The sequence below is a fragment of the Leuresthes tenuis genome, unplaced genomic scaffold, assembly GCF_036924035.1.
Source record: "Leuresthes tenuis unplaced genomic scaffold, fLeuTen1.0.hap1 SCAF_5, whole genome shotgun sequence".
Lineage (NCBI taxonomy): Eukaryota > Metazoa > Chordata > Actinopteri > Atheriniformes > Atherinopsidae > Leuresthes > Leuresthes tenuis.
The window spans coordinates 28,635,096-28,659,204 of NW_027325359.1; the positions used below are offsets into that span (position 1 = coordinate 28,635,096).

Here is a 24,109-nt window from a genome sequence, read left to right on the forward strand (position 1 = left end):
TGTGATTTCCTGCAAATAACATAACACTAAATAAGGATTGAAAAATAACATTATTAAACAATAACTATAGAATAAAAGGTATTAACTTGTAATTTAACTTTTTTAATCTATTCTTTTTGTCTATTTTGTTTAATTTTTAGTCTTTTATGACGCAATTTGTAACATTAGTTCTCAAAACGTGCTATATAAATACATTTTACACACCTAAATACATGCACAGTACCTGTTTATTAATAATAATAATGAGTAGAAATAATATATCAGTATAAATATATCCACTGAACGTAATTATGTCAGTTTTTATCCGCGTTTCATCCATGGAAGCAATGTAAAATTTCTTCAAAACGACACAAAGATGAACCAAAGTTTTTATGTAACAGTGTTTAATTGTGCTTTGGAGGAACTGAAACAGACAAAGCAAACAACCTGAAATGACAATAAAACATCATTCAGAAGAAAACAGCAGGAAATAAACCCACATAAATACAATAAATACATCAGATTAAAAACACTATAAAAACAATGCAGAGATAAGACTGGAGCCAATAAAGGGTGATAAAAACATGTAAATGAAGAGGGTGATGGTGGTGATTTAGCAGCCAGAGTCCAGGAGAAACTAATATACTCATTCTTCAGTCTTGAGTAAAAAGAACCATCTGTTTCATGGACTCAGCATTTAACATAATTTGTTAAATATATGTAATTCGGAACCCCACATAAGCCTTTATTTCACGTGACCGGAGTTTTATTCCACACCGTCACTTGTTATTTCATGTCACATTTATTTGATTTAATACTTTAGTTCATAATATAATTTCTTGAGATTCTATTGGACTTTATGTTTGATTATGTATTTTTGTAATATAGTGGAAGATACTTTAAAGCGCTAAAGAAGCTTTGAACTGAAGTTAGACCTGAACCAGCAAGTCACCAACTCGAATGCTTTGAAAAAAAGGGGGGGGGGGGTAAATCCATAGGTTAAAACTCCTGCTGAGACAGATGATGATGAAGAAATAAGTCTGAAAGATGCAACATAGCTGTAAACTTGCAGTTTGAGTTCATGCACATTTGGCTGTGGGTAGACAGAAGGCCATGGTGGAGGGAGGCACCAGGATGTCAGTGAAGATGGGCCGGTATCCAACAGGAAGAGGAGGGGCGCTCTGCTCTAGCAAATCCAGCACGGTGCCTCGGATGTCCCTGGAGACGTCACCACGGATGTCCAGCAGCACAGACACATGCTCCTCACTGAGGGAACAGACAAACATGAAGGTGGGATCTCTGTGCCGTCAGCACTGAACAGTAAGCCTCACTGGACGCACCTGAAGAGCCAAAAAAAACGGGCTCTGTTCCCTTCTTCCTACAATTTTACGAGCAGGAAGGGCTGAGCAGAAGTCAGGTGATGATTACCTGATGTCGGGGTATTTGGCTGCTAGTCCGGACACTTCCAGAGTGAGCATGCCAGGGTCTTTGAGCCGGATGAAGTCAGCCAGGACGGGCAGCAAGGCCAAAGGATTCACTTCAGGCACTGACCCTTCACCTTCCTGCTCAAACACACAGATGCAGCTGACTCATACAGCTGACATGTTATGTCATACGTAGATTTTGGCGTTTAACTGAGACTTCACCGGACTCTTATCTCATCGCGTCTTTTAATAATCGTGTAAATATCTGTAATGTATTAAAGTGGTCACCTGGCTGTGGAAGATTTCTCTGAACAGCTGGTCGTCCTGAAGCATCTGCTGGGCGAGCTGCCTCCTCTCCTCGCTGCTCCGACACACCAGCCTCTTCTGCATCAGAGCCCTGACGTACTCCACCACCATCAGCCACTGGGCCTCCTCCTGCAGGCGCTGCAGGCACAAAAACCAGAACCACACACACGGGGTCAGGTCGAATTCCCACAAGAAAATGACCTCCTATTGTCTTTTCCTTGACCCTGAAGGAAAACATCAGGGGGTTAAGGAAAGATGGTGGGAAAAACCCACAAGGATAAGCTGTGATGTGGGTCTGTGACACTGAAACTACTGATGTTCAATAAATATTCTACAAAAAGTGCTTCACCTGATGCAGTAATGTATGTAATCTCATACATTTCATATCAGAGATTACTTATCATAATATTAAGTGAAATATAGTGTTGTCAAGGGCTTCTCATCGTCCCATTCTCATATTTATCTGCATGAATCTCAGTTAATACGACTTGATGAAAACAGCCGTCCTGTTTTGAAGGTTTTAGGGTTCATGGGACAGAGTTATCTCCTTTCTTTTATAAAGCATGATCTGGTGTTCTGGAGCTCCTTTCTTTAGCTCTTATCTCTTATATGGCTGCTGCTCAGATACTTTTGGGTCATTTCACTCAGTTGGGAAGGTTCTTAAGAGAAAAAGACTCTTCGACCGGACCTCTGGTTTACATCCAAAGAGTTAAAGTTACTTCCAAGCACACATGCAGCCACATGAGACAAATAACCACATCAGCTCCATCCAGACAGAGAGAAGCTGTTACCTGCCGGCAGGGTGGTCGAACCCGGCCGTATAGCTCCAGGTGACGCTCCAGGACGCTGCACAGTTTGGGGGTGGGGTCTCCCTGGACCAGCCAGGGTCGGGTCAGCAGGCCTGGGAGGAAGGGCTGGAGGTCCAGCAACAGCTGATCCATCACCAGGCGACACGCCCGCCGCACCGCCCGGTCCAGAGCTGCCAGAGGGTTGGGGGGAGTCCGGGTGAACTGGCCCGCAGCCCGAGAGGACCGCTGCTGCTGCAGGCTCTCTGTGGACTGTCTGCATCGAATACAAGACGACACTGAGCTGCATCTGATGCTGCAGAGCTTTAACGTACCATTAGAACTTAAAAATCTGTCTCCCTGTCATGATGGTGCCACGCTGAGGAGGGAGGTTATATGTTATCAGACATTTGTTTTCTTGTGGATCAGAAATAAAAGACAATAAACTGTTTGAAAAATGTGACTTAGAAGGAAATTCACATAGAAATACATAAAAGGAGTTCTTCAAAAAGCCTTTTTCTCTTTCATTATTGAAAATGTTGTATAATCACCGACTAAATAAGAGCAAATTAAACATTCTGCACTGCTCAGCTTTGTTGTCATCTCTTGTTGTAAGAAGTTTTAGAAGAAACGCATCAAAAACTCACACACGTGACGTTTTATTTAACAGAAGGAAGCTTCAACTCATCAACTGTCTGTTTATTGACAGACAGATATTAAGATCTGAGGACAATTTAGACGATAAAATCACCAAATAACAAAAAAAAATGTCCTTCAAGTGAGATAGATACTGGAGGAGAAATTTCCTATTCTGGTAAAGCAGGAAGAAAAATTATAGAAATGTCATTTCTGTTAAAAAAAAAAAGGTAAATTTAGGGAATCTTAAATATTAGTTTTAGGAATATTACTCAAACCTACAAAGTTTGACTCTTTTTTTTCCATTATGGTTTGACAAGATTGACATTTGTCTTTCTGCTCCACGGGTCAATATGATTAAATATAATAAAACATTTTATTAAATATTAAATATTAGTATTACATATAATTGTATCAGAAGCAGGTTTTCTTTTTTAAACCAATATTTGCTATGATTATCCTCCTTTATTGTATTTTTCTTTAGACTTTTTAGGGAACAGAAGCATAACAACATGCAGTTTATGCTCAATATAAAACAAATCTAGTAAATCCTAAAATCATTAATCTAGCATCATCATGACAGACGTAAAACTCGTATTTCTTCAATTAATTAAATGTTCTCACTGAAAATCTCTGAGACTCAGAACCAGAGCGCCGGTAATTTATCAGTTCGTTAATCAAAGGAATTTAAAGCTAATTTTCTTCAACATTTGCTTCGGTGGTGTAATGAGACAGCACCGGGTCCAAACTAAGCCCCGTCCATCACGATGCATCGTACTGGGCATAAAGAAATCAACGCCTGTGTGATGCTTTTTGATAAGAATCACACAAATTACAGCTTTTGAAACGCTCGTCCTATTAAACACGAAACTGTTTAAAAAAAATCAATATTTTACAGATTACTAAACAATGAAATTAGCCTTTCTTTGTAGCACAACATGCAGAGAAGCCTCCTGGAAACAGGAAGAAAATGGTGATTCAAGATTAAAGAACACACAATTAACTTCAGAAGGATGCTTCGGCACATATTAACCTACTCTAAGTCTGTGAGGTATCAACAAAATGTGAAGGATGAAGCAGTGAAGCTTTTCAAACTAGCACCTCCGTCATAATCTTACTTTAGGATGATGCAGTTGCTGATGGAGGCCAGCAGGTAGTGGAGGTAGAACTTGTTCTTGTTGTTGCTCAGATCCCTGCGATGCTCCTTCCCAAATTCAACCAGAGCTTCCCGAAACCTAGAAGTAAGTAAATAGAGCATTTTTTACAACAAAACTTACTGACTAAGTTTGACTGAACTAAATAAGACCCGACTGGAAAAGTGCCAGAAAGCAGGTGCGTTGTGTTCAGATAGCCACATCTCATAAGACCTCGCACCTGTTTAGGAGGTTCTCCATCTCATACAACCCCATCTGTATGGTCTGATCTCGCAGGGATTCTCCAATCATGAAAGCTACCCGGGCGTTCTCCTCCAGCATCTACAGAGACACAGTTCAATGTGACGCATTAACATCCACAGAAGTGTCAGTTTAAAGGGGAACTCCGGTATTTTTAAAACTAGCCCTTATTTCTGGCATGAAATACATTTATCTACTCACCGAGAACAGTTTGGCGAAAGTCGGCATCCTTCAGAAGCTATTTAGATAACTCGTGATCAGCGTATATCCATATAACGGAGTTGAACGGGGCAGGGGCGATGCAGCCTTTAAATAAGGCATTATCTGTCTTTATTTCACCAATACTTTAAGAAGAATGAATGAACGAACGTGTACTATAGCTCTGTTAGCTCATAGGTGCTGTTATGTAGATACTTGCGGCTATAGGAGAGCTAACGGTGGGATTTCTACACAGGCACTCTACTGTGACGACTTCATCCACACGCCCCCCTGGAGCACAGTTTATTTACTCCTTGCTCTGTGACAGTCGGCTAACTTCACACGGAGTTTGCTACTGCTAGTTTTGTGTAACATGGCAGGATATTTATCGGATTTTGACAACGTGAACGACGACTTTGAGTAAGATGGACGTTTTTACCGGAGTGAATGAGCTGTGCTGCAGCCATGCGTGTCGATGAAGTGGTCCCAGTAGAGCTGTGTGTAGAATTCCCTCCGTTAGCTCTCCTATAGCTAACAGTAGCCACATAACAGTAGCTATGCTAACAGAGCAATAATACGCGTTCGTTCATTCATTCTTCTTAAAGTATTGGTGAAATAAAGACAGATAACGCCTTATTTAGAGTTATCGAAATAGCTTCAATGTGACGCATTAACATCCACAGAAGTGTCAGTTTAAAGGGGAACTCCGGTATTTTTAAAACTAGACCTTATTTCTGGCATGAAATACATTTATCTACTCACCGAGAACAGTTTGGCGAAAGTCGGCATCCTTCAGAAGCTATTTAGATAACTCGTGATCAGCGTATATCCATATAACGGAGTTGAACGGGGCAGGGGCGATGCAGCCTTTAAATAAGGCATTATCTGTCTTTATTTCACCAATACTTTAAGAAGAATGAATGAACGAACGTGTACTATAGCTCTGTTAGCTCATAGGTGCTGTTATGTAGATACTTGCGGCTATAGGAGAGCTAACGGTGGGATTTCTACACAGGCACTCTACTGGGACGACTTCATCCACACGCCCCCCTGGAGCACAGTTTATTTACTCCTTGCTCTGTGACAGTCGGCTAACTTCACACGGAGTTTGCTACTGCTAGTTTTGTGTAACATGGCAGGATATTTATCGGATTTTGACAACGTGAACGACGACTTTGAGTAAGATGGACGTTTTTACCGGAGTGAATGAGCTGTGCTGCAGCCATGCGTGTCGATGAAGTGGTCCCAGTAGAGGTGTGTGTAGAATTCCCTCCGTTAGCACTCCTATAGCTAAAAGTAGCCACATAACAGTAGCTATGCTAACAGAGCAATAATATGCGTTCGTTCATTCATTCTTCTTAAAGTATTGGTGAAATAAAGACAGATAACGCCTTATTTAGAGTTATCGAAATAGCTTCCAAAGGACGCCGACATTCGCCAAACTGTTCTCGTGAGTAGATAAACGTATTTCATGCCAGAAATAATGTCTAGGTTTAAAAATACCGGAGTTCCCCTTTAAAGGAGAAGCTGCTGGAGCTCATAATTTCATTACAGACAGTCTCCGGGGAGTGGACGTGATGAAAGTGATTGTTGTGATCTTATTAAAACACAAAGAGATTAGAGGATTTAATTAGATTAAGAGACTTTGTTGTCATGTAGATACGTGTAAATACACAAAATTGCTCCTGTGCATTTAACCCATCCAGGTTGGCACCTGTTGAACACACACATGCACAGAGGAGCATGGGGGTGCCACCCCTCCAGCTGTCAGTTCATGCATCTTTTGAGCCGTGAGAGTGGGAATCGAACAATAATTGAACTGAATTTCAGTTTTTATCCTTTTTAATTAGATTTTATTGAAGTGAAAATGTCAAAGGGCACATTAGTACTTCCTCAGAATGCTGAGTGCACATAACCAGACTATGAATACTATAATATCCACTTCCACGATGTGCATATTGTAATTGACCCTCCACATATGAACCCATAAAGATGAAACATAGCTGCACTTCCCACTGAGCGCCGCAGTAGTTACATGTTTATTTTATATGATGTCATTGTGTTCGAGACACAGGATCAATGGCTTTTATTTAATGTATTCATGAATGAAAGGGCAAAAGTTAAAAAATAACAATAAAAGCGAAAGGTTTTAGCTCTTAAAGAGTTTTTATTTTCATTGATGTTGATTCTTAAGAGGTAAAAAACAGACGCAGGATGCTGACGATTTTATCGAGTTCTCTGGAAACTTCAGAGGTTCTACTTAAACATTAAAAGTCTTGCATTCCAGCTCTGTCATAATCTGCTCTACATACAATATTTGTCTGAGCACGATCCACCGTTCCAGGTGAAGGGTCATATTCTAATGACAATCATTTGGCTCCAAAGACTCGTCGAGGACTAAGAATTAAATGATCGTTTATGTTGTTGCTGCGTCGGTCGGTTGTGAAACGAAGCTGACGATGTTTGTAAGTTTATGTATTTTACAGGCTTAAAAGGTCTGTCAGAGCCGACTGTGTGTGTCTGTGCAGTGGGTTTACCTGTGTGATGATGGTGGGCAGGCTGGTCTGGTAGAAACCTTCATGGTCTGTATCTGGCTCCTGATCTCTTTGCCAGTCTTGCAGCTCCACCTGCAGAGCTTTGTGCATCCACTCAGACACACTCTTCTGTTTGAGACAACAACAACGGGGGCACAAACTCTGAGTAAACTCAGCGTAACGGCACAGAAACCATCATGTTAGGCATTCTCAACTTGTAGAAATATGTGATATGATGTGTGTATCATCCTGAATGCAGCATTTAAAGCTCTTTACTGAGGCTGAAAAGCTACCAAAACGGTGTAAGAACAGAAGGATGCAGAACGGGTTTTGTGTAATGTTGAAGAATCGCCGGCGGTCGGCTCACCCGAACACTCTGAACGTATTTGCTCTGCAGCTGCTCCAGCCCCTCAGAGGAGATGAGAGGTCCCAGCTCTGCTCTCTCCAGCTCAGCAATCAGCTCCGGGTTGCCCATCATGTCCAGGCTGCCGAAGCGAGACCGCCACACTCAGTCAGTACTTTATATCAAATCACACTGTAGCACAATTAACAGGGATACTTAAAGACCTTAGTAGCTTAAAAACAGCTTCTTGAGTTTGAATTATTTTACAGTCTAACTCCTTAAAGTGGAGAAAAAACAGGATTATTTTGAATAAAAAGAAAGAGTTAACGAGTGATCTCGCCTCGGATAATATCGGCCTATAACAGATTGTTTATTTTGATTCCTTTAAGAGCTAAAAAATGCCTGATAAATGTCGGCCACCTACTGACGGCCACCATAAACGAGTGGCTGTTTATTTAAAAGTACATGTAGTGTAGTTCTAAACTAATTTGGTAAGTAAATGGTAAAAAAAGGGGGAAAATCAGGAGTTCTGAATTTGTTCGGATATAAAAGCACCTCGAGCATCACCCTCAATGTGCAGGTCGTGAGTCTCACCTGTTGTAGATGTGTAACACCCAGTTGAGCACAGCAAAGATCTCCCCGCTCTCCAGGTCCCAGCTGCTAACCTAGGCCACAAATAACACTTAGATGTGGACGGTGAAGTTCTCACGAGTTTGAAAACCGTTTGAAATCATCGCTAATAATGAAAGGAACAGAAAAGAGAAAAAGCTATGATGATGTAACTGTTCACTTTGACTTTAAATTCACAAACTCAAGATTCTTCCTGTTTTTTTTAGTCTAAACGGTTTAACTGAACTGGTTGATATACATCCATTTTTTGAATTTCCGGCCTGCTAAATATTCCAAAAAGGTTCTCTAACGTTGCTATTTCTTCTCACAACACATAAAAGACGGTCTGGCATTGAGTGATGAGGAGTTTCTGGTGTTATGTTGTCCCATTCCACGTGCAATGCATGGATGTCCGTGGAAAAGATGTGTTCTTGAAGGCAGCATAGGTTGCTCTAAGATCCCACTGAACTTTTCTGCAGCAATGCTGCCATCACAGATGCAGAAAGCGTAAAGTTCTCCTTCCCATACCGACACAGAGCCTGGCTTTTAGACTTTAGCTGAAAAGAGTCCTTGCTCCTTCTGGTTTTCTCTGGAGCACACGGCATCCATTTCCAAGACCTGGAATACTGATTGGTATTTACAGTTTCCACCGTGTGATAGTCCGTCCCAGATGCCTCCGAGCCCAAAGAAGTGGACGCCGCCTCTGGATGAGGTTAACAAAAGGCTTCTTTTCTGCACAGTAAGTTTGAAGAGACATAGTAGACATAGTAATCCCGTGTCTGTGTGGTTCTGTCAGCTGCTGATGAATGATCGATCTTGATGCAGAGCTATCTGAGGGATCACAGCTTAGGCTCGCAGCATTGTTCTTCACTGAAATTCCTCCAGTTTCTTTTCATGGTTTAATGGTATCCTGCACCGTAGAACGTGAACATCTCTTCCAATCTTTCTTTGAGGAACACTGTTTTTAAATTTGCTTTGTCACACAACTTTAGACAAAATGGAGATCGTCTGCCTGTTTGATATAACATCATCATTCTTTTTTTAATTACATTACTAGTCCTAAATTACCCCCGACTGTTATGAGTTCCAGGTGTGGAAGACACAGATGGGTGTATGTAAGAGAAAACACGACACATCTGGGGTTCATACTGTCTGCAAAATAAATGCAAGAATTGTGTTTTTGTTCCCGCATGACATCACAACTTTTTCTTATCCAGAGTTGTATAAGACGATAACATAAAGTGTGTGAATCACGACATGAATAATTAATGATTATTTGACCATTCAGAGAACTGTGGTCATCACTGACCTGTGCCAGGTGGGTGTGTAAGCAGCGGTGGCTGGCTCTCAGGTAAGCTCTTGTCAGCTGGTAGTGCGGCGGCACGCAGTGCTCCAGCAGGTGGCGTACGGTGTCCAGGTCAGCCATGATGCCATGCTGCAGAGCTGAAAGGTGGCCCGCCAGACCCGGACCACGTGCATGCAGGTAGGAAACGCTTCGAAATCGTGCGGACACCGCCTCCTCTAATACCTGAAGGGAAGGCGACGTGAGAGACGACAGGCTGTTACACACAGGAGGAGGTTTGTTCATGCTCATCTTGCACATGAGGTGGTGCGGACCTGGAAGAAGCTTGCTCTCCAGCAGCGGGGTCGTCCTGGAGGGAGGGGCCTGCTGTTCCCTCCGGTGCCACCTCTCTCTGCCAGTAGAGCTCGGTCCAGGGCCTCCTCCCGCTCCACTATCCTCACGGCCGACACAAACGGCGTGGGGTTCTGTCGGGCCAGAGCCAGAGCACTGCTCACCACCGCCCACAGCTCCTTTCCTGAGGGCAGTGAAGACATCATTTCAATCCATGTTTATCCTTCTTCTTCAGTAAAACACTGTTTTAAATCCTGTTTTAGAGAGAAGCTCTTTAAATAACGTTCATTATATCACGCTCATCACTGTATAAACTGGTCTAATCTGACACCGATGTCATCAGAACCCTTTTTTTGCATTATTACAGATCTGTTCCATTACTTTCATAAGGTTTTTCTTTATTTTTTCAGAGGACTTTAAGTGATTAGATGTATGAACTATGTTTAAAACTAAAGCTGCCCTCCTTGAAACCAAAGAGTTCATTAAATACTTGTCTGCTAATACCCATCATCACATCATTTCACCATCAGCATCATAATCTTGTACCTAAGAATGTTTATACTGTGTGTTTTGTGTTTATGTTGTTTACTTTTCTCCACTAACATGCAATATATCAACAAACCCTGCTGTTTTCTTTGCAAATTAAATCAAAATCACTGAGTAAACTTTGTTCCAAAGCTCTCCTCACCCAGGGCGTCCACCAGCTGCCCGACTCCAGAGAAATACTTGGCCACCAGCTCCTGGTCCTCAGCGCCGAGTGCACTTCCTGTTGTCCCAGCAGGCCCGTGGAGCTGCCAGAGAATGTCGTCCTGCCATTGCTCCAAATCCATCAGCCGGGCGTGGGCCTCCAGGAGCCGCCGGGACTCCACTAGCCGTTCTGTCTCCAACACCATGCTACGAACTACAAAGGTCAAGGAAGGGGAGGTGGGGTGGGGAGACTTTCATTCCTTTAACTGTCAACAGCAGCATTAACCTCGTGTTGTTACTTGGGGTTAATGAGTCCAACTGCCTACACAAGTTTCCTGTAAATGCTCATTCTTCTTGTGTAAAAGACGAAGAATGGGTGTAAAAACACTGCAAAGATTAAACGGCACCTCTTCAGAGCACCAGACCCAGCTGTTCGTGGCACTATTTTCTGAGCAGGCACAGTCAAATTAATAAAATGTGAATATTAGGTTATTTCTTACATATAAGCTAGCTTGTCAAAATAAAAAAAACATCTCAGCAGTCAAGCACAAGTTTAGGATAATTCCAGTTTAGCGTCACCACTCAGATTGAATCAACACTTTCTTGGCACAATGTCAACAAAATCACCCCACAAATGATCGGGTTGGATTGTATCATATTTAATCGTCTTTAAAGACGTTTTGGGGGTTCACTGAGGATAAACCGACATATTAAGAGGAAATAGAAAAGGCTGCCTGTTGCATCCATTCACTAACGGCACAGTGAAATGAAGCTCCTGACTAAAAAAAAAAGTTTTTCTTTTCCTCCTAAGACCCTATTTTCCCCTCTCTGACATTAAATTGAATTATTCAACACTATCCCTGTTTGAACATGACTCTGCTCTCCCATTTGTGCAAATTAGATTACAATCTGGATAAAAAGGTGTGAAAGAATTCATGGATGGAATCCAAAAAACATTGCAAGTAGAGCGAAGAACCTCAACGTCCACTACTGGCAGGGACAGAGAGACCAACCTGAATCTGTTGATTGATTGGACCGTAGGTCTTTATCTGCGCCCCTAATTATAAAAACGGTGTTAGGGTGCTGTGTAAAACGTAAATATACATTATATATGAGTTCATCTTTGAGTTAAAGGCAACAACACGTCTCATAACGTGGGGACGAGGGAGGACAAAAGGTTGAATAAATAAGTTATACGATAAAGAAACAGCTGGGGGAACGTGTTGCAACTAACTAGCTTAATTGGAAACAGGTCAGTAACATGATTGGGTGTAAAAAGAGCACCTTAGAGAGGCTGAGTCTCTCAGAAGTAAAGATGGGCAGAAGTTCAACGACCTGTAAAAAGAATTGTGGAGCAGTTTGAGGACAATGTTCCTTAATGGGAAAATTGTGAAGATTTGGAATATTCTACCATCTACAGTCCATAATAACATCAAAAGATTCAGAGAATCTGGAGACATACTTGTGCACATGTGGTGAAAACAGACACTGGATGTCTGTGATCAGGTTAAAGCTCTATCATGCAGAGAAGAGGCAGGATTATGTGAACATGATCCAGAGACACGGCCGTCTTCTCTGGACCAACTCATTTAAAATGGACTGAATGTGAAACCATCCAGCTTGTTATCAGCTCTCAGTTTAAAGTCTGCATCTCATTAGTGCCTGTTGAACTGGAAACCTGCACATCTGGAAAGGCTCCATCAATGCTCAAAGGTTTTGATGTAAGCAAGACGGTCACAAAAAGTTTGGATATGCCGATACCAACTGATCCAAAGCTTTCTCTCCTTGAAATAAGGTTAAAAAATGTTTCTTTTATACATTTTAGTTTCTTTATTTACGTCTTGTATTCTACTTTTATGACGGGTGGGAATACGTTACATTGTTGTGGATTTGAAAATCTTCTAACGTAGAATATAAAAAAATGATACATGACAGGATAAAGTGCAGATGCGCGTAAGGGACTTCTCACCGGAGTAAAGTCGTGGCAGGTTGCTGACGGCGGCGAGGAGCTGATGGTGGTTGACCGACACCTCTCTCAGCCTCTCCAGAGACCTCACATCCTCTGCGTTTCGATCGGACTCCAGTCCTGCTCTCTTCAAAGTGTGCGACACCTCCTTCAGCTCGGCCCTGGCCTCCCGGAGCTGCTCCAGCCCCCAGCCCACCCCCTCCAGGTACGATTGGACCATAGACTGGAAACAAAGGAGGGACGTGATGTGGCTGTTGAAAATGGATGGATGCAGATGTGGTTTGTGTCGTCACCTTCAGTCTGGTGTGAATGGAAGTGGTCCTCTGACTTTCTCTCTTCTTGTACTGGCTCAGTCGCTCCAGATGTTCTGGCTGACAGAAAACGCCCGACGCCCACTTCAGGGCAGCGCCACGGGCCAAACACTCCGCCCTCTCCACCTCTGGCCATACCGCAGCCTCTGGCACCGTGTCTGACAGAAGAGAAAGGATGGACATCTGAATCTGAAGCAACTCCTTCATGAAGAACAAGATTTCAACAATAGAATCATACAGTTGCTCTGTCTGGATCTGTTGCCTAGGCTGCATTCTGGGTAATAAGTATGGACCAAGTTTCATGTGATACAACTGCACAAAATAAGTTAATGTAATTAATTTTGCTGCATCGGATGAGAACGTTTAATCCTAATTTAAAGAGTCTGAGGGTGTTGTTGGAGTGCAATGTGCAGACTTCATAGGACGAGAGCGTCTTTATCATCAGGCAAAAGATTTAAAGTAGTAAAGAAATGTTCAAATTGTACAGTTTAATGAGAGATTATACAGAAACCCCATGAAAAAATGGTCGCAGGTAGCTATTCAAAATAACTTTCATAAGGCTTAAGTACATTATAAGATCATATACACCATGTTTATGGAAAAGAAAAAGTAATTTCCTTTTCACTTTATTGTGTTTTGATCAGGCTGTTTAGATCAGTTTGTCTTGATTTCAGACCTCTGGATCAGTCATCCTGTTGCATAGCAGGAGGAGGATTCCTGGTTTGAGTCCCTGCTGGGTTCTTTCTGTGTGGAGCTTGCATGTTCTCTCCGTGTATGCGTGGGTTCTCTCTGGGTGCTCTGGCTTCCCCCCACAGTCAGAAACATGCATGTTAGGTTAACTGCGTGCATGGTTGTGTGTCTCCTTTGTCTCTGTGATGGACTGGCGACCTCTCCAGGGTGTACCCTGCCTTTCGCCCAGTGACAGCTGGGATAGGCTCCAGACCCCCCACGACCCTGAATTGGATTAATAGAAAATGGCTGGACGAATAGCTATTTATTGCTGTTTAACAAGCTGAAACAAGATAGCTTGAATACTCCAACTAAAACAAGGATACTGTTGCAGGTTTGCTTCTATATTATGTTGATTTCAGCCAAATAATAAGTCTAAAAGCAACACAATCAACAGCAGCATCAACAAAGTCTTGCAAAACTACCGCAACAAAAAAGAAACAGATGTTTGTCTTTAAATATGACACTGAAATATAATTCACAATTTAGATAAGACAGTCATGGAAATAATTAGCTAATCGAGTGTGTAGTTACAAAACACCAGGTTCTCAGAAGTCAGGCCAACAGGCCACAATCTCATTGTTTCCAGATGATTTTTGCAGCAATGCTAAATTATTAACAAAATACTGTATGTGCAGTTTATGGGCACGAGAATAAACAGAAGGTGCTAATCAATAATCAGGAAACCAGAAGTTATCAGAAGTTCATCAGAAAAAGATTTCTCTGTGTCAAAAAAAAACCCAACTTATCTAAACATGATCAAAACCAGGACACCTTTGCTTACAATAATGGTGAAATGTCGTCATTTTGGTGTCTCACTCGCAGTGACGTGCACATGTGCTAAAGTGCTTGCTTGGGAACCAAAACGCGTGCTTAAGTGCCCTGAAGTGTCGTGTCGGGGGTCAAAACATGTGCTAAAGTGCCCTCTACAGTGGTGAGAACACGCTATATGTGCACTTTTCTTCTTTCCGCCCCTGCCCCTCAAAAAGTCTGTGCACGCCACTGCTCACTCGTGTTAAGACCCACAATACAGAACGCTCTCCGAACACAGCTAAGAAATTATTGGGTTTGTCATTAAAAATGAGCCAATGTTAAAAGACTCAGCAACACGCTACGAGCAGCTGGAGCGGTGACCGGGCAGCTTTATTCAGACCGTTTTCCAGCTTTTTGCTTGTTTAAAACTGTCATTTCTAACATGCAGCAGTGTGGAAACCTTGAGGGCTTTTATTTTCTGGTATTCAGACACAAAAACGGGATGGTGCCCTCGCACTGGCTGCTCTTTATCTCTGGGACAACTGACTTATTTATAAGAACTTCTCAGATTTTAGAAATTCAAAGGTCCGCCTCTTTTCATTGTCATTTGGCTCAAGTGTTGTTCATGTCTTACTTATAAGTATAATATCCAACTTTTTAAAAACTGGTTTCACACCTTTTGTTCCTTTCTGCATTACTTTACTTTACTTTGTGTTATTTTAAATGTGCTTTAGGAAAAATTTTGAAGTAGAAAACGAGTTCATGATTCTCTCACACAGCAACACACGAGCCACTCTGGTGCTTCATCACGAAAGTCTACAAGCTCACCTGAAACACAGGAAAACACTGAATAAAACCTTAAACAATCACTAGAAAAGAGCAGAGGGTATTTTCTGCAATTTGAATACCTCGTAATTCCAGTTTAGGTTTGAGGCTGTCAAACCAAACGGATCAGGAGCATAACTGCTTCACAGCTCCCTGCTAGGAAATTTAACAAACTTGGCTCAAAGTGGTTGAGTGCTCTTAAACTGTCCTCTGAAACCTCTGAAACTGGGGCACAACCTTTCCCATGACAGAACCGGCCAATCACACATGTAAAGCTGAGCTTACTCATCAGTGTAATTATTTCTGTTGCAACAGCCGTCCTGCTTCCAAGAAGATTTTGGAGAAATGAAATCCTGAAAGGTTTGGTCCCAGCTGGGAAGTCCTCTGTCAAGAGTTATTATGTGTTGGTTTATTTAATGTTTTTAATTTTAATGGGTTTCTCTCATTTTTCTCCCATGATTTTCAGTGAACTTTCTACCACAAATTCACTCAACTTAAGAGAGAATTAGATTTAATTAGATTTGATTAGATATAATTACATATAATTCAGAGGTGACATTCTCGTAATTACATCCACCATCCCCCCCAAAAAGTTGGGACACTCTGTAAACTGTAAATATATACTCTTCTGTACAGCACTTTGCTCCGCTGTGGTTATATTTAAGTGCTTTATACATGAAGCTGGATCGGATTTGATAAATAAAAACAGAATGCAATCATTTGCAAATCTCAAACAAAAACGTTAATTCACAATAGATCAGAAAGCACATCATATGTTGAAAGAGACGTTTGGGACTTGTTGTGTAGCATCCCCTCTTCTTGTAACATCTGGAAACATCTGGAAACTGAAGAGACCAGCTGTTGGACCTTTGGGAGAGGAATGTTGTCCAATTCTTGTCTGATATAGGATTCAGCAGTCCTGGGTCTTCTTTGTTGTGTTTTAAACGTTTTCAGTCCAGCCTGACCAGCCAGGTCGGTCCAGCACCGGGACTCTTCTACTATGAAGCCATGCTGTTAGAATAGACGCAGTATGTGCTTAAGTGTCATCCTCCTGAAATTTATAAAGTCTTCTCTGAAAGGACGTCGTCTGGTTGGGAGCAGATGTCGCTCTAAAATCTGTATCTACCTTTCAGCATTGATGGAGCATTTCCAGATGTGCAGGTATCCAGTCCCACAGGCAGTAATGCCCCCCATACCATCAGAGATGCAAGGTTTTTTAACTGAGAGCTGGATGGTACCTCTTCTTTTTGGTTTGAAGAATGAAGCGTCCATGATTTTAAATTTGCCACAGAACAGTTTTCCACTTTGCTTCAGTTAATTTTAAAAGAGCTTTGGTCCAGAGAAGACGGTAGTGTTGCTTCTTCCCTGCATGATAGAGCTTTAACCTGCATTTGTGGACGTTACGGTGAGCTGTGTTCACAGACAATGATTTCTGGAAGTGTTCCTGAGCCCAGGCAGTGATTTCCAGGACAGAATCAGGTCTGTTTTTAATGCAGCACTGCCTGAAGATCATGAATCAGACATGTCTCCAGAATCTTTTGAGGATCATATGTTCTGTAGATGATGGAATATCCAAAGTCTTCCCAGTTGTGACGTTGAGGAACATTATTCTGAAATTGCTCTACAAGTTTTAGACTCAGTTTATTCACATTTAGAGACTCTGCCTCTCTAAGGTGCTCTTTTATACCCAATCATGTTACTGACCTGTTGCGAGTTAACTTAATTAGTTGTAACTTGTACCTCCAGCTGTTTCTTTTCAGCTCCACTTACTTTTCCAGCCTTTCGTCCCAACTTTTTTGAGACCTGTTACTGCCATCAAAATGTCTCACTGTCTGTTGTTTTATTCAGTTGTGAATAAAATATCGAAACAAATGTACATTTTACACAGTGTCTTAACCTTTTTGGCACAAAAACAATCTCATTGTTATAAAGTTATGCACATAATTTGTTAGCAGCGCATGAACTCACAGCAGATTTGTCAGATTTCTTCTCTAACTGGGAGGATAAATTTGATTACTTTTTGTTCTATTAGTGTGGTTTCCTCCCACTACAAATCAGTTTGTATTCTGAAGGTTTTTAAACTGTAAAGGGGGTAGTAAAGGGCCTGAGGCGAGGAAACTACAGGTCAGATGCACACAGTGGTTCAGTTTATAACAGGTGGTTAGATTCAGTGTCAAAAAAGGAGTCATAACTCAGTAAATAACTGTTATACAGACATTAGGTGTTTTTGTGATTTACCGGACTAAATTCCGGACTATAGAGCGCACCTGAATATAAGCCGCAAACTCTAATTTTAAAAAGAAAATCCATTTTGTACTTGTATAGGCCGCACCGGATCATAAGCCGCGGGTGTCCACATTGTAATATGAGATATTTACACAGAAAGATGTTACATGTGAGGGTTTTTAAACTTTTAATTAAATGCGTATGGTAACATAAACAAATACAAACTGCAAATGTTTTTTTCTGAACAGTGCCTGTAACACAGCTAGTAAAAAATTTTAAAAAAGACAGTAGCCTACCAGGAAAAGTAATTAATGGCCTTCTTCGTCTCCCTCCTGTGCACTAAAACCAACAAAGTCATCTTCCTCAGTGTCCAAATTGAACAGCCTCAGAACTTCATCACTGGCTGCATCATGCATTTCTTCGTTTGTTTTCCATATTGAGGGTGACTACAAATGACATTTACAATAATTTAGTCGAGTAAGTGTGTTTGATTTATCGTACAATTTCATTGGACAACTGTGAATTATTCCTTAATTTTATTGGTCTAATATTACGAGGCAAAAAAAAGAAAAAAACATTATCTGCACAGAGGTGCTCAAAGCCTGGGAAAGAGTAGCTGCTTATAGTCTGGAATTTATGGTACTCTCTCAAATTGTCATAATCTCAAATGTCCATTGCTAAAAAAAAAAAACCCTGATGGAAACTCTACTAAAACAACAATTTAACAAATCAAAAGATGTTTCAGAACTTGCCTAAGAATTGTCTTATTTTTATCTTTTCTTCAGCATGACATAACTTCACTCTTAACTGTGTGCACACTCACAGATGCTCAGTAAAACATCCGTGAGGCTGCTTTTTTGGGCTGTTTTTATCTAATTCTGCTGATTTACCCATCTAATGTGTCAACAAACACATGCATAAAAGGCCATGTTAATACGACAATTCCTGTTTCTATTTGATGATAAATGGAGGACAGAATTATGCGATAGGACTCTGCCTTTCTGTAGTGTGTAGTGAAAGGGATGCGCTGCACGGTCCGGGTCAGACATTTCCCGACTTCCTAATGGATATGATCTTTTTATAGCAGAGAGAGCAGAGGCTCTGTTGTGAGCCATCGAGTCAGGTAAGCAGAATATAATTTCTTAACCGTTTCTCAGCTAGAACAGGCAGCCACGAGTTGCATGAAAATACATCCATTCGAATTGCACATCTTAAGTGGTCTTAACTGAATAATACGGAGATTAGTGACTCAGCAGAGAGCGATGTTCGGTCCCAAGCGCAGAACAGACTTGTCGACTGCGCTGGATGTTGGGTAAAAGTCAGAAGTCCTGGTAAGTGTCACGAGTGTGGCTGTACATATCTGACTGAACGTCTCAATTACACAAACAGGGCCGTCTCTGTCTCAGGGGAGGTCATGGGATACTTTGCTATCACCCAGCCAGACCAAATCTGATGCTGAAACGTCATCATCAGCAACTCTGCAAAACAATAAACCACTGAGCTCTGCGTGCAGGAAAGTGATGAGTGTCATGAAATGTGGAGCTGCAGCAGCACCGTCAGAGGCCCAGAGGACAATACAACATCCACCCAGTGATCGGTCCATTATAATGCTGCTGGGTGGCTGCAGGGGAGACCAGCAGAGGCTTAAAATTACAGCTGGTCTGAACAAAACTGATGAGTTCAGAGCTGCTACTAAAGATTACTTGTTTACCGCCAGTTGTTTGTGAACTGGTTAGTGCTTCAGCCTAAGATAAGATATGTCACAAATATTCAATAGATTACCACAAATACAGATGATGAGAAAGAATTTCTAGAGGTTTTTATTTCCCTTCACTCTACGTTTGAAATGGATTTTGACACATTTCGTTGTGATGTAGAAACCAAACCGTCATCGCTTTTATATGAAAATATGCTAAATGAGCACACAGCTGATATAGATGTTATTTTGGACTTATTTTCTCATGATTTAAAGTGAAAAAGAAGTAAAAAACACTGATGGAAAACACAGTGAAATGGCTCAATTTTCTCCTTTTTTTAAAGTCAGACCAGAACTTGAAAAATATTTCATAAGCTACTACATATGACGACCATAACCAGCTATTTAGCTTGAAACATGGCTGATTTATTATAAATATACTTGCCTTTTGAAATGTGTTAGTTTTCTATCTCCTTTTGAAATGGATATTACACATTTTTGTCACTTTTTTGTGTCTTTCTGGCTGTCACAATACACCAAATGGCCCAGCTCTTTAGGATATTAATAAAGACTTTAAACTGGCTGGAAGTAAACCATTTGGTTCAGACTCATCATGACAACTGAACTTAAGATGCATGTCAGGATATTCCAGCCTCTGCTGCATCATCCTAAAGTTAAGGAAGTGGACTCTAAAATAAACAGCGTGTCTTTAAATCTTTACCTCAGAAGAATAGCACATTGTTCTCCACATCTATTCCAGGGGAGAAAGTATTTGATATTAATCACATTTAAAGTTGATTTCTGACTCCACCTCAAGGTGCCTTTAATAACAGAAGTGAAGCTCTCAGTTGCATAACATGATCTTCATCTGGGGAATGCTGAGTGGTCACGTTCTTAAGTCGAAGTCTTTCCAAGTAACAAGTCTCATTCGGTGGAAATTTTAACTCAATCCTGAATGTGACAACTGGGCCAACTCCATCTGCAGATGAGCAGCATGTGACAGGACTGAGAGCTCAGTGTAACAGCTTTTAGATCACCAGAGGACATTCAAACTGTTCAAAACAGAAGAAAGGCTGTGTTGTGTTTTCAGAAATCACTCAGTTAGGATCCTCCAGCACTCTGAAAGAGGATGGACCTGATGGCAGATGTTCATTATGCATTGAAAGCTCACGAATCAATACATCAATCTAAATCTGATTCCTCAGTGACACTGCAGAGTTCATTCATTTCTGTCAGACTGCACCACCATGCTCTGCTCTACTTTGTTTGTAGCTGCTCAGACTTTAGAAGAAGTGGGTGTTGGCCATTTCTGAAATACTGTCAGCAGGCAAAGTGTTTGTGTTTGTGCATGTGTGGTCAGTGTGTTTGTGTCCCTTTACCTTCAGCTTTGTCACCACCATTCTTCTGGTCTCCAGCTGACATTGAAGTTCAGTTTTCAGCAGCCCGTCCACCAGACGAGACTCCGTTTCCCCCCGAGGGCCAGCACTGAGGGTGCCCAGGGCGCAACGCAGGCGGAGGAGGGCGAAGAAAGCCAGAGAGGAGACAGAGGAGAGGAGGAAGAGGAGGGAGGAGAAGAAAGGGTGGAGGAGAGAGGGCACATATCCATTCTACTAACGGCTTTCCTCTTGTCCCTCACACACACTCTCTCTCCTAGACACATCCTCTGCTGAGAGGCCGGCAGGAAAGGGAGGGAGCGAGGGGGAGGAGAGGGAAGGGAATAATGCTGGAGGGTGAAGAGAGGGGGAGGGACAGGGAGGACATGGGGAGATATGTTGCATTCAGGCACCTGGGCAGAAGATGGTAAATGCTAATAGAGGAAACTACCTTGACAAAACTGCTTTGAAAAGATTTGGACACTGCTTAAGACAAATAAAAACAGAAATCAAAGATTTATTATTCATTTAGATTCCATATCTATCTGTAAATTACACAGCGATGGCACATCACGTGTTAAAAACTTAAAAAAACACGCTATCACTTTTAAATCTAACTCGGCAGTATTTGTAACAAAATTTGGGGCAGAAGCATCAAGGCAGAGAAGGTGAAAACAACACCTGATGCAGCATCTCACAGCTTTTTAGGTTATTTGGCGACAGCTCAGTAACATGACGGGAGCGGTTCAACACTGTGAAAGGACGCGTGGACAAAACTATCTACCGAGCTCTGAAGTGCGACTGCATTCAAATAAAAGAGACAAAACTCTCTGCTTGGACTCCAGAACACTTCTGGAAAATGTTATCAGTGAACACAGTGAATATCTTCTTCCACAAATACGAGCTAAAAGTCAACAATGCAGAGGAAAAACCTCCATAACAGATTAGCCTTTTGGTGTGACGAGAACAAAACTTCTTCCAGGCTTAACATCTGTGAAGACACCAATATTAATGACTTACACAAAATGCCAGAAAAGGCTTTGCTTATTTCAGCAGGACAAACCCCACTCTGCATGTACCACAGCAGCGTGGCTTTGGACTGAAAGGAGTCCAGGTGCTGAACTGCTCAGCCTACAGCCCAGACTCGTCATTTCCAGCATGTTTTTGCTCCATTATGAAACAAAAAAATGCAACAAAGGAGGATCCAAAGTGCTGAGCAGCAGATGTCCTGATAATCAGAGAGATTTAAGCTTTTAAAACTGAAGCAACTGATTTGTCTGGTGTTATAAAAAGAAGAGGTGGTCTTTCTGCTTCAGGACTTTTAAATAATTTGCATTTTCCACAGAAAGTTTTATATTCTTATCGTGGTCTTTGTGAATGGGGAAGACTGCTGTCAGACACATTTTGCCAACTTCCCCTTATCTCATTTCCCAACGTGGCCACAGCCGACTCCTCTGGTTGCGTCTTAGCCCCTCCCACCGGAGCTGTGAGCAGAGGAGGTGATGATGGCATTTAACAAAATAAGACGTCACTGAGTCAGAGCTTCATCTTAAACAGACGTTAGCTCGATGAGGTGTGACAGAACTGCATCATCCAACCATTGATTAGCTCCAACTTAACACTTTATTTCTCAATTTCAGATGAGCTTCAAATCTGTTTGCCACAAAGCTGGAATTTACTTTAAATTCAATTTAAAGTGTAGGATTAATGGGTTGTGCCTTCAGATGCAGCGAGTGCCAAAAATCAAAAGAAGCAAAGGATTCCCTGCTGTATCCGCGCTTATAGCTCCTCCAGCAGGTGCTGGACGTGAGACAGCCTTCAAAATATGTTAATTGGCCACAAGCAGGAGATGAAAAGGCTGAATTAAAGTGAATGAGCTTCCCGCTTATTCGTGAGGACCTGAGAGCAAAATATATCAAAAGATGAAACTCTTGTGACTTGGTTGAGTCCCAAAAAGAGCCTCAAATAGGTATTTTGGTTCATTGTTTGATATTCAGATTGTTTTGGGTGACATCTTCAATATTTACTGCAGTTTGTGACTTTAAGTGCATCATTACTTTTTCCATAAATGACGACAGTTAGCTGTAAATTTCACCAGCACCGTCTAAAACAACTTTTTTTCTGTGTCGTTTCCAACTAGTCCCACAGCACTTGAACGCACCACAACACCATGACAAGGGGAGGGGACGAGGAAAACAACCCATATGGTGGCACATGGGGTGGGTGAAGGGGAAATGGTGAGTGGGACCTGGCGTCACAGAGGACCTCCTGGGAGTCTGAGAGGCTCCTTGATTTGTAAAGGGAAACCAGTTACCGGAATAAACAATGTACAAGTCATTAGTCTACTACCTAATGTAGAAGAGTGGAGGAAAAAACAGGAGCCAATGACTAATGGAGTTCATAATGGTTAAACCACTTTACAGAGTCTCTGCCAGTTATGATCCTCCAGTTGTTCTGTTGTTGACACAGAAACAAATACATCAGAACCTTCCAATGAAACAGAAACAGCCCGTGTCACTGACCCTCTCAGATCCACTGCAGATGTTTGACCGATGCCGGCTGCTACCGCTGAGGGAGGCTTGTTTGTTTGCAAACCAGTCGAGCTCTCTGACCTCGCCACCCTGTTTACGCCACCGAGCTTCCCGGACCTCTTCAAAAATAGAGCAAGGAGCGTGCCAAGTGGCTCTCATAAGAGATCCAGCTCAGAGCAGTGCCGCAGATGTCCTCATCAGTAACACACTGAAGAGACAAACTCATGAGAGAAAGCTCAACTATGATACAACAGCTGATAAAATGTTAAAGAGCCGCATGTCTGGTATTCCTTCCACTTTCTCCACAACTTTCCCTCTAAAATCCGGTTTGCACTAAACAAGGAGGACCAGCTGAGTGTGCCCTGAGCTTTTTAACAGATCAGATGTGCTCGGGTCATTGTATACGCCAACTTTTCAGGTGGCCCTGAAATACAAAACATGCTTCATGAAACTCTTCCGGAAAAACAATAGCTACCACTAAATGCTACGCTTCCACAAAACACAAATAATTGTAACATCTCAAATGTAGGTAGATGTCGCTTCCTGTGTTCTCTGTGCTCCACTTTCACCAGTCCTGAACTTCGGGTCGGGTCAAAGAGCACTTTGTTCAGGAACCTTTCCGAATTGAGGGAAATGACCTTGAAGTATCTGAGCAGCAGCCAAGATAGGAGCTATTAGAATTCTCTAAATACCACGGAAAGGAGCTCCGATGCTTCCTTAATTATCTCCGTGAGCATAGTAAACACCAGACCATCCTTTATGATAGAAAGGAGATAACTCCGTCCCACAATCCCTTGCGGTTGCAGCTTTTATAGTCGTGCCAACTGTGATTCATGTGGATAAATATGAGGAAGAGTCTGAGCAGCCGTGACGACATAATATTTCTCTGTTTCAGTTACAAACTTTATTATAAAAGTAATATTCTATATTATCTCTGACGTAGCATAATGATCATGGAACAATGTGATAAGACACAAGTATTTGGTGTGCATTTCGTCGACTTATCGTCTTTTCCTTAAGCCAGTATATATTTTTCCCGCCATCTTTCTTGAACCCCATGACATTTTTCAGGAGGTGATGTCAAGATGACGCTACGTCCGAAATAAAGTCTAAACTAATAATGTGGGTTAAACCAAGCTGTTTTCATCACCACACACTAACTATGACACAA

The 24,109-nt window shown here is 41.8% G+C and overlaps 1 protein-coding gene across 1 annotated transcript; it reads right to left on the reverse strand.

Moving 5' to 3' along the window:
- Positions 1 to 382: 382 nt before the first annotated feature.
- On the reverse strand, positions 383 to 21,346 carry exoc3l1 (exocyst complex component 3-like 1). Its single transcript, XM_072386570.1, has 15 exons — positions 20,414 to 21,346; positions 12,788 to 12,963; positions 12,498 to 12,717; positions 10,530 to 10,742; positions 9,826 to 10,025; positions 9,518 to 9,736; positions 8,194 to 8,264; positions 7,624 to 7,741; positions 7,260 to 7,385; positions 4,505 to 4,605; positions 4,249 to 4,365; positions 2,501 to 2,771; positions 1,692 to 1,847; positions 1,408 to 1,541; positions 383 to 1,245 (listed from the first exon to the last, which is right to left on the reverse strand). The coding sequence occupies exons 1-15, from the start codon at positions 20,454 to 20,456 to the stop codon at positions 1,059 to 1,061; spliced, it is 2,352 nt and encodes a 783-aa protein (XP_072242671.1). The 5' UTR covers positions 20,457 to 21,346; the 3' UTR covers positions 383 to 1,058.
- Positions 21,347 to 24,109: the final 2,763 nt, after the last annotated feature.

Coding starts and splice junctions, on each gene's coding strand:
- exoc3l1 (XM_072386570.1), bottom strand. CDS start 20,456: ATGTCAGCTGGAGACCAGAAGAATGGTGGTGACAAAGCTGAAG. Junction 10,743..12,497: donor CCTGCCACGACTTTACTCCG/GTGAGAAGTCCC, acceptor TGACCTTTGTAG/TTCGTAGCATGGTGTTGGAG. Junction 9,737..9,825: donor GGAGAGCAAGCTTCTTCCAG/GTCCGCACCACC, acceptor CCTTCCCTTCAG/GTATTAGAGGAGGCGGTGTC.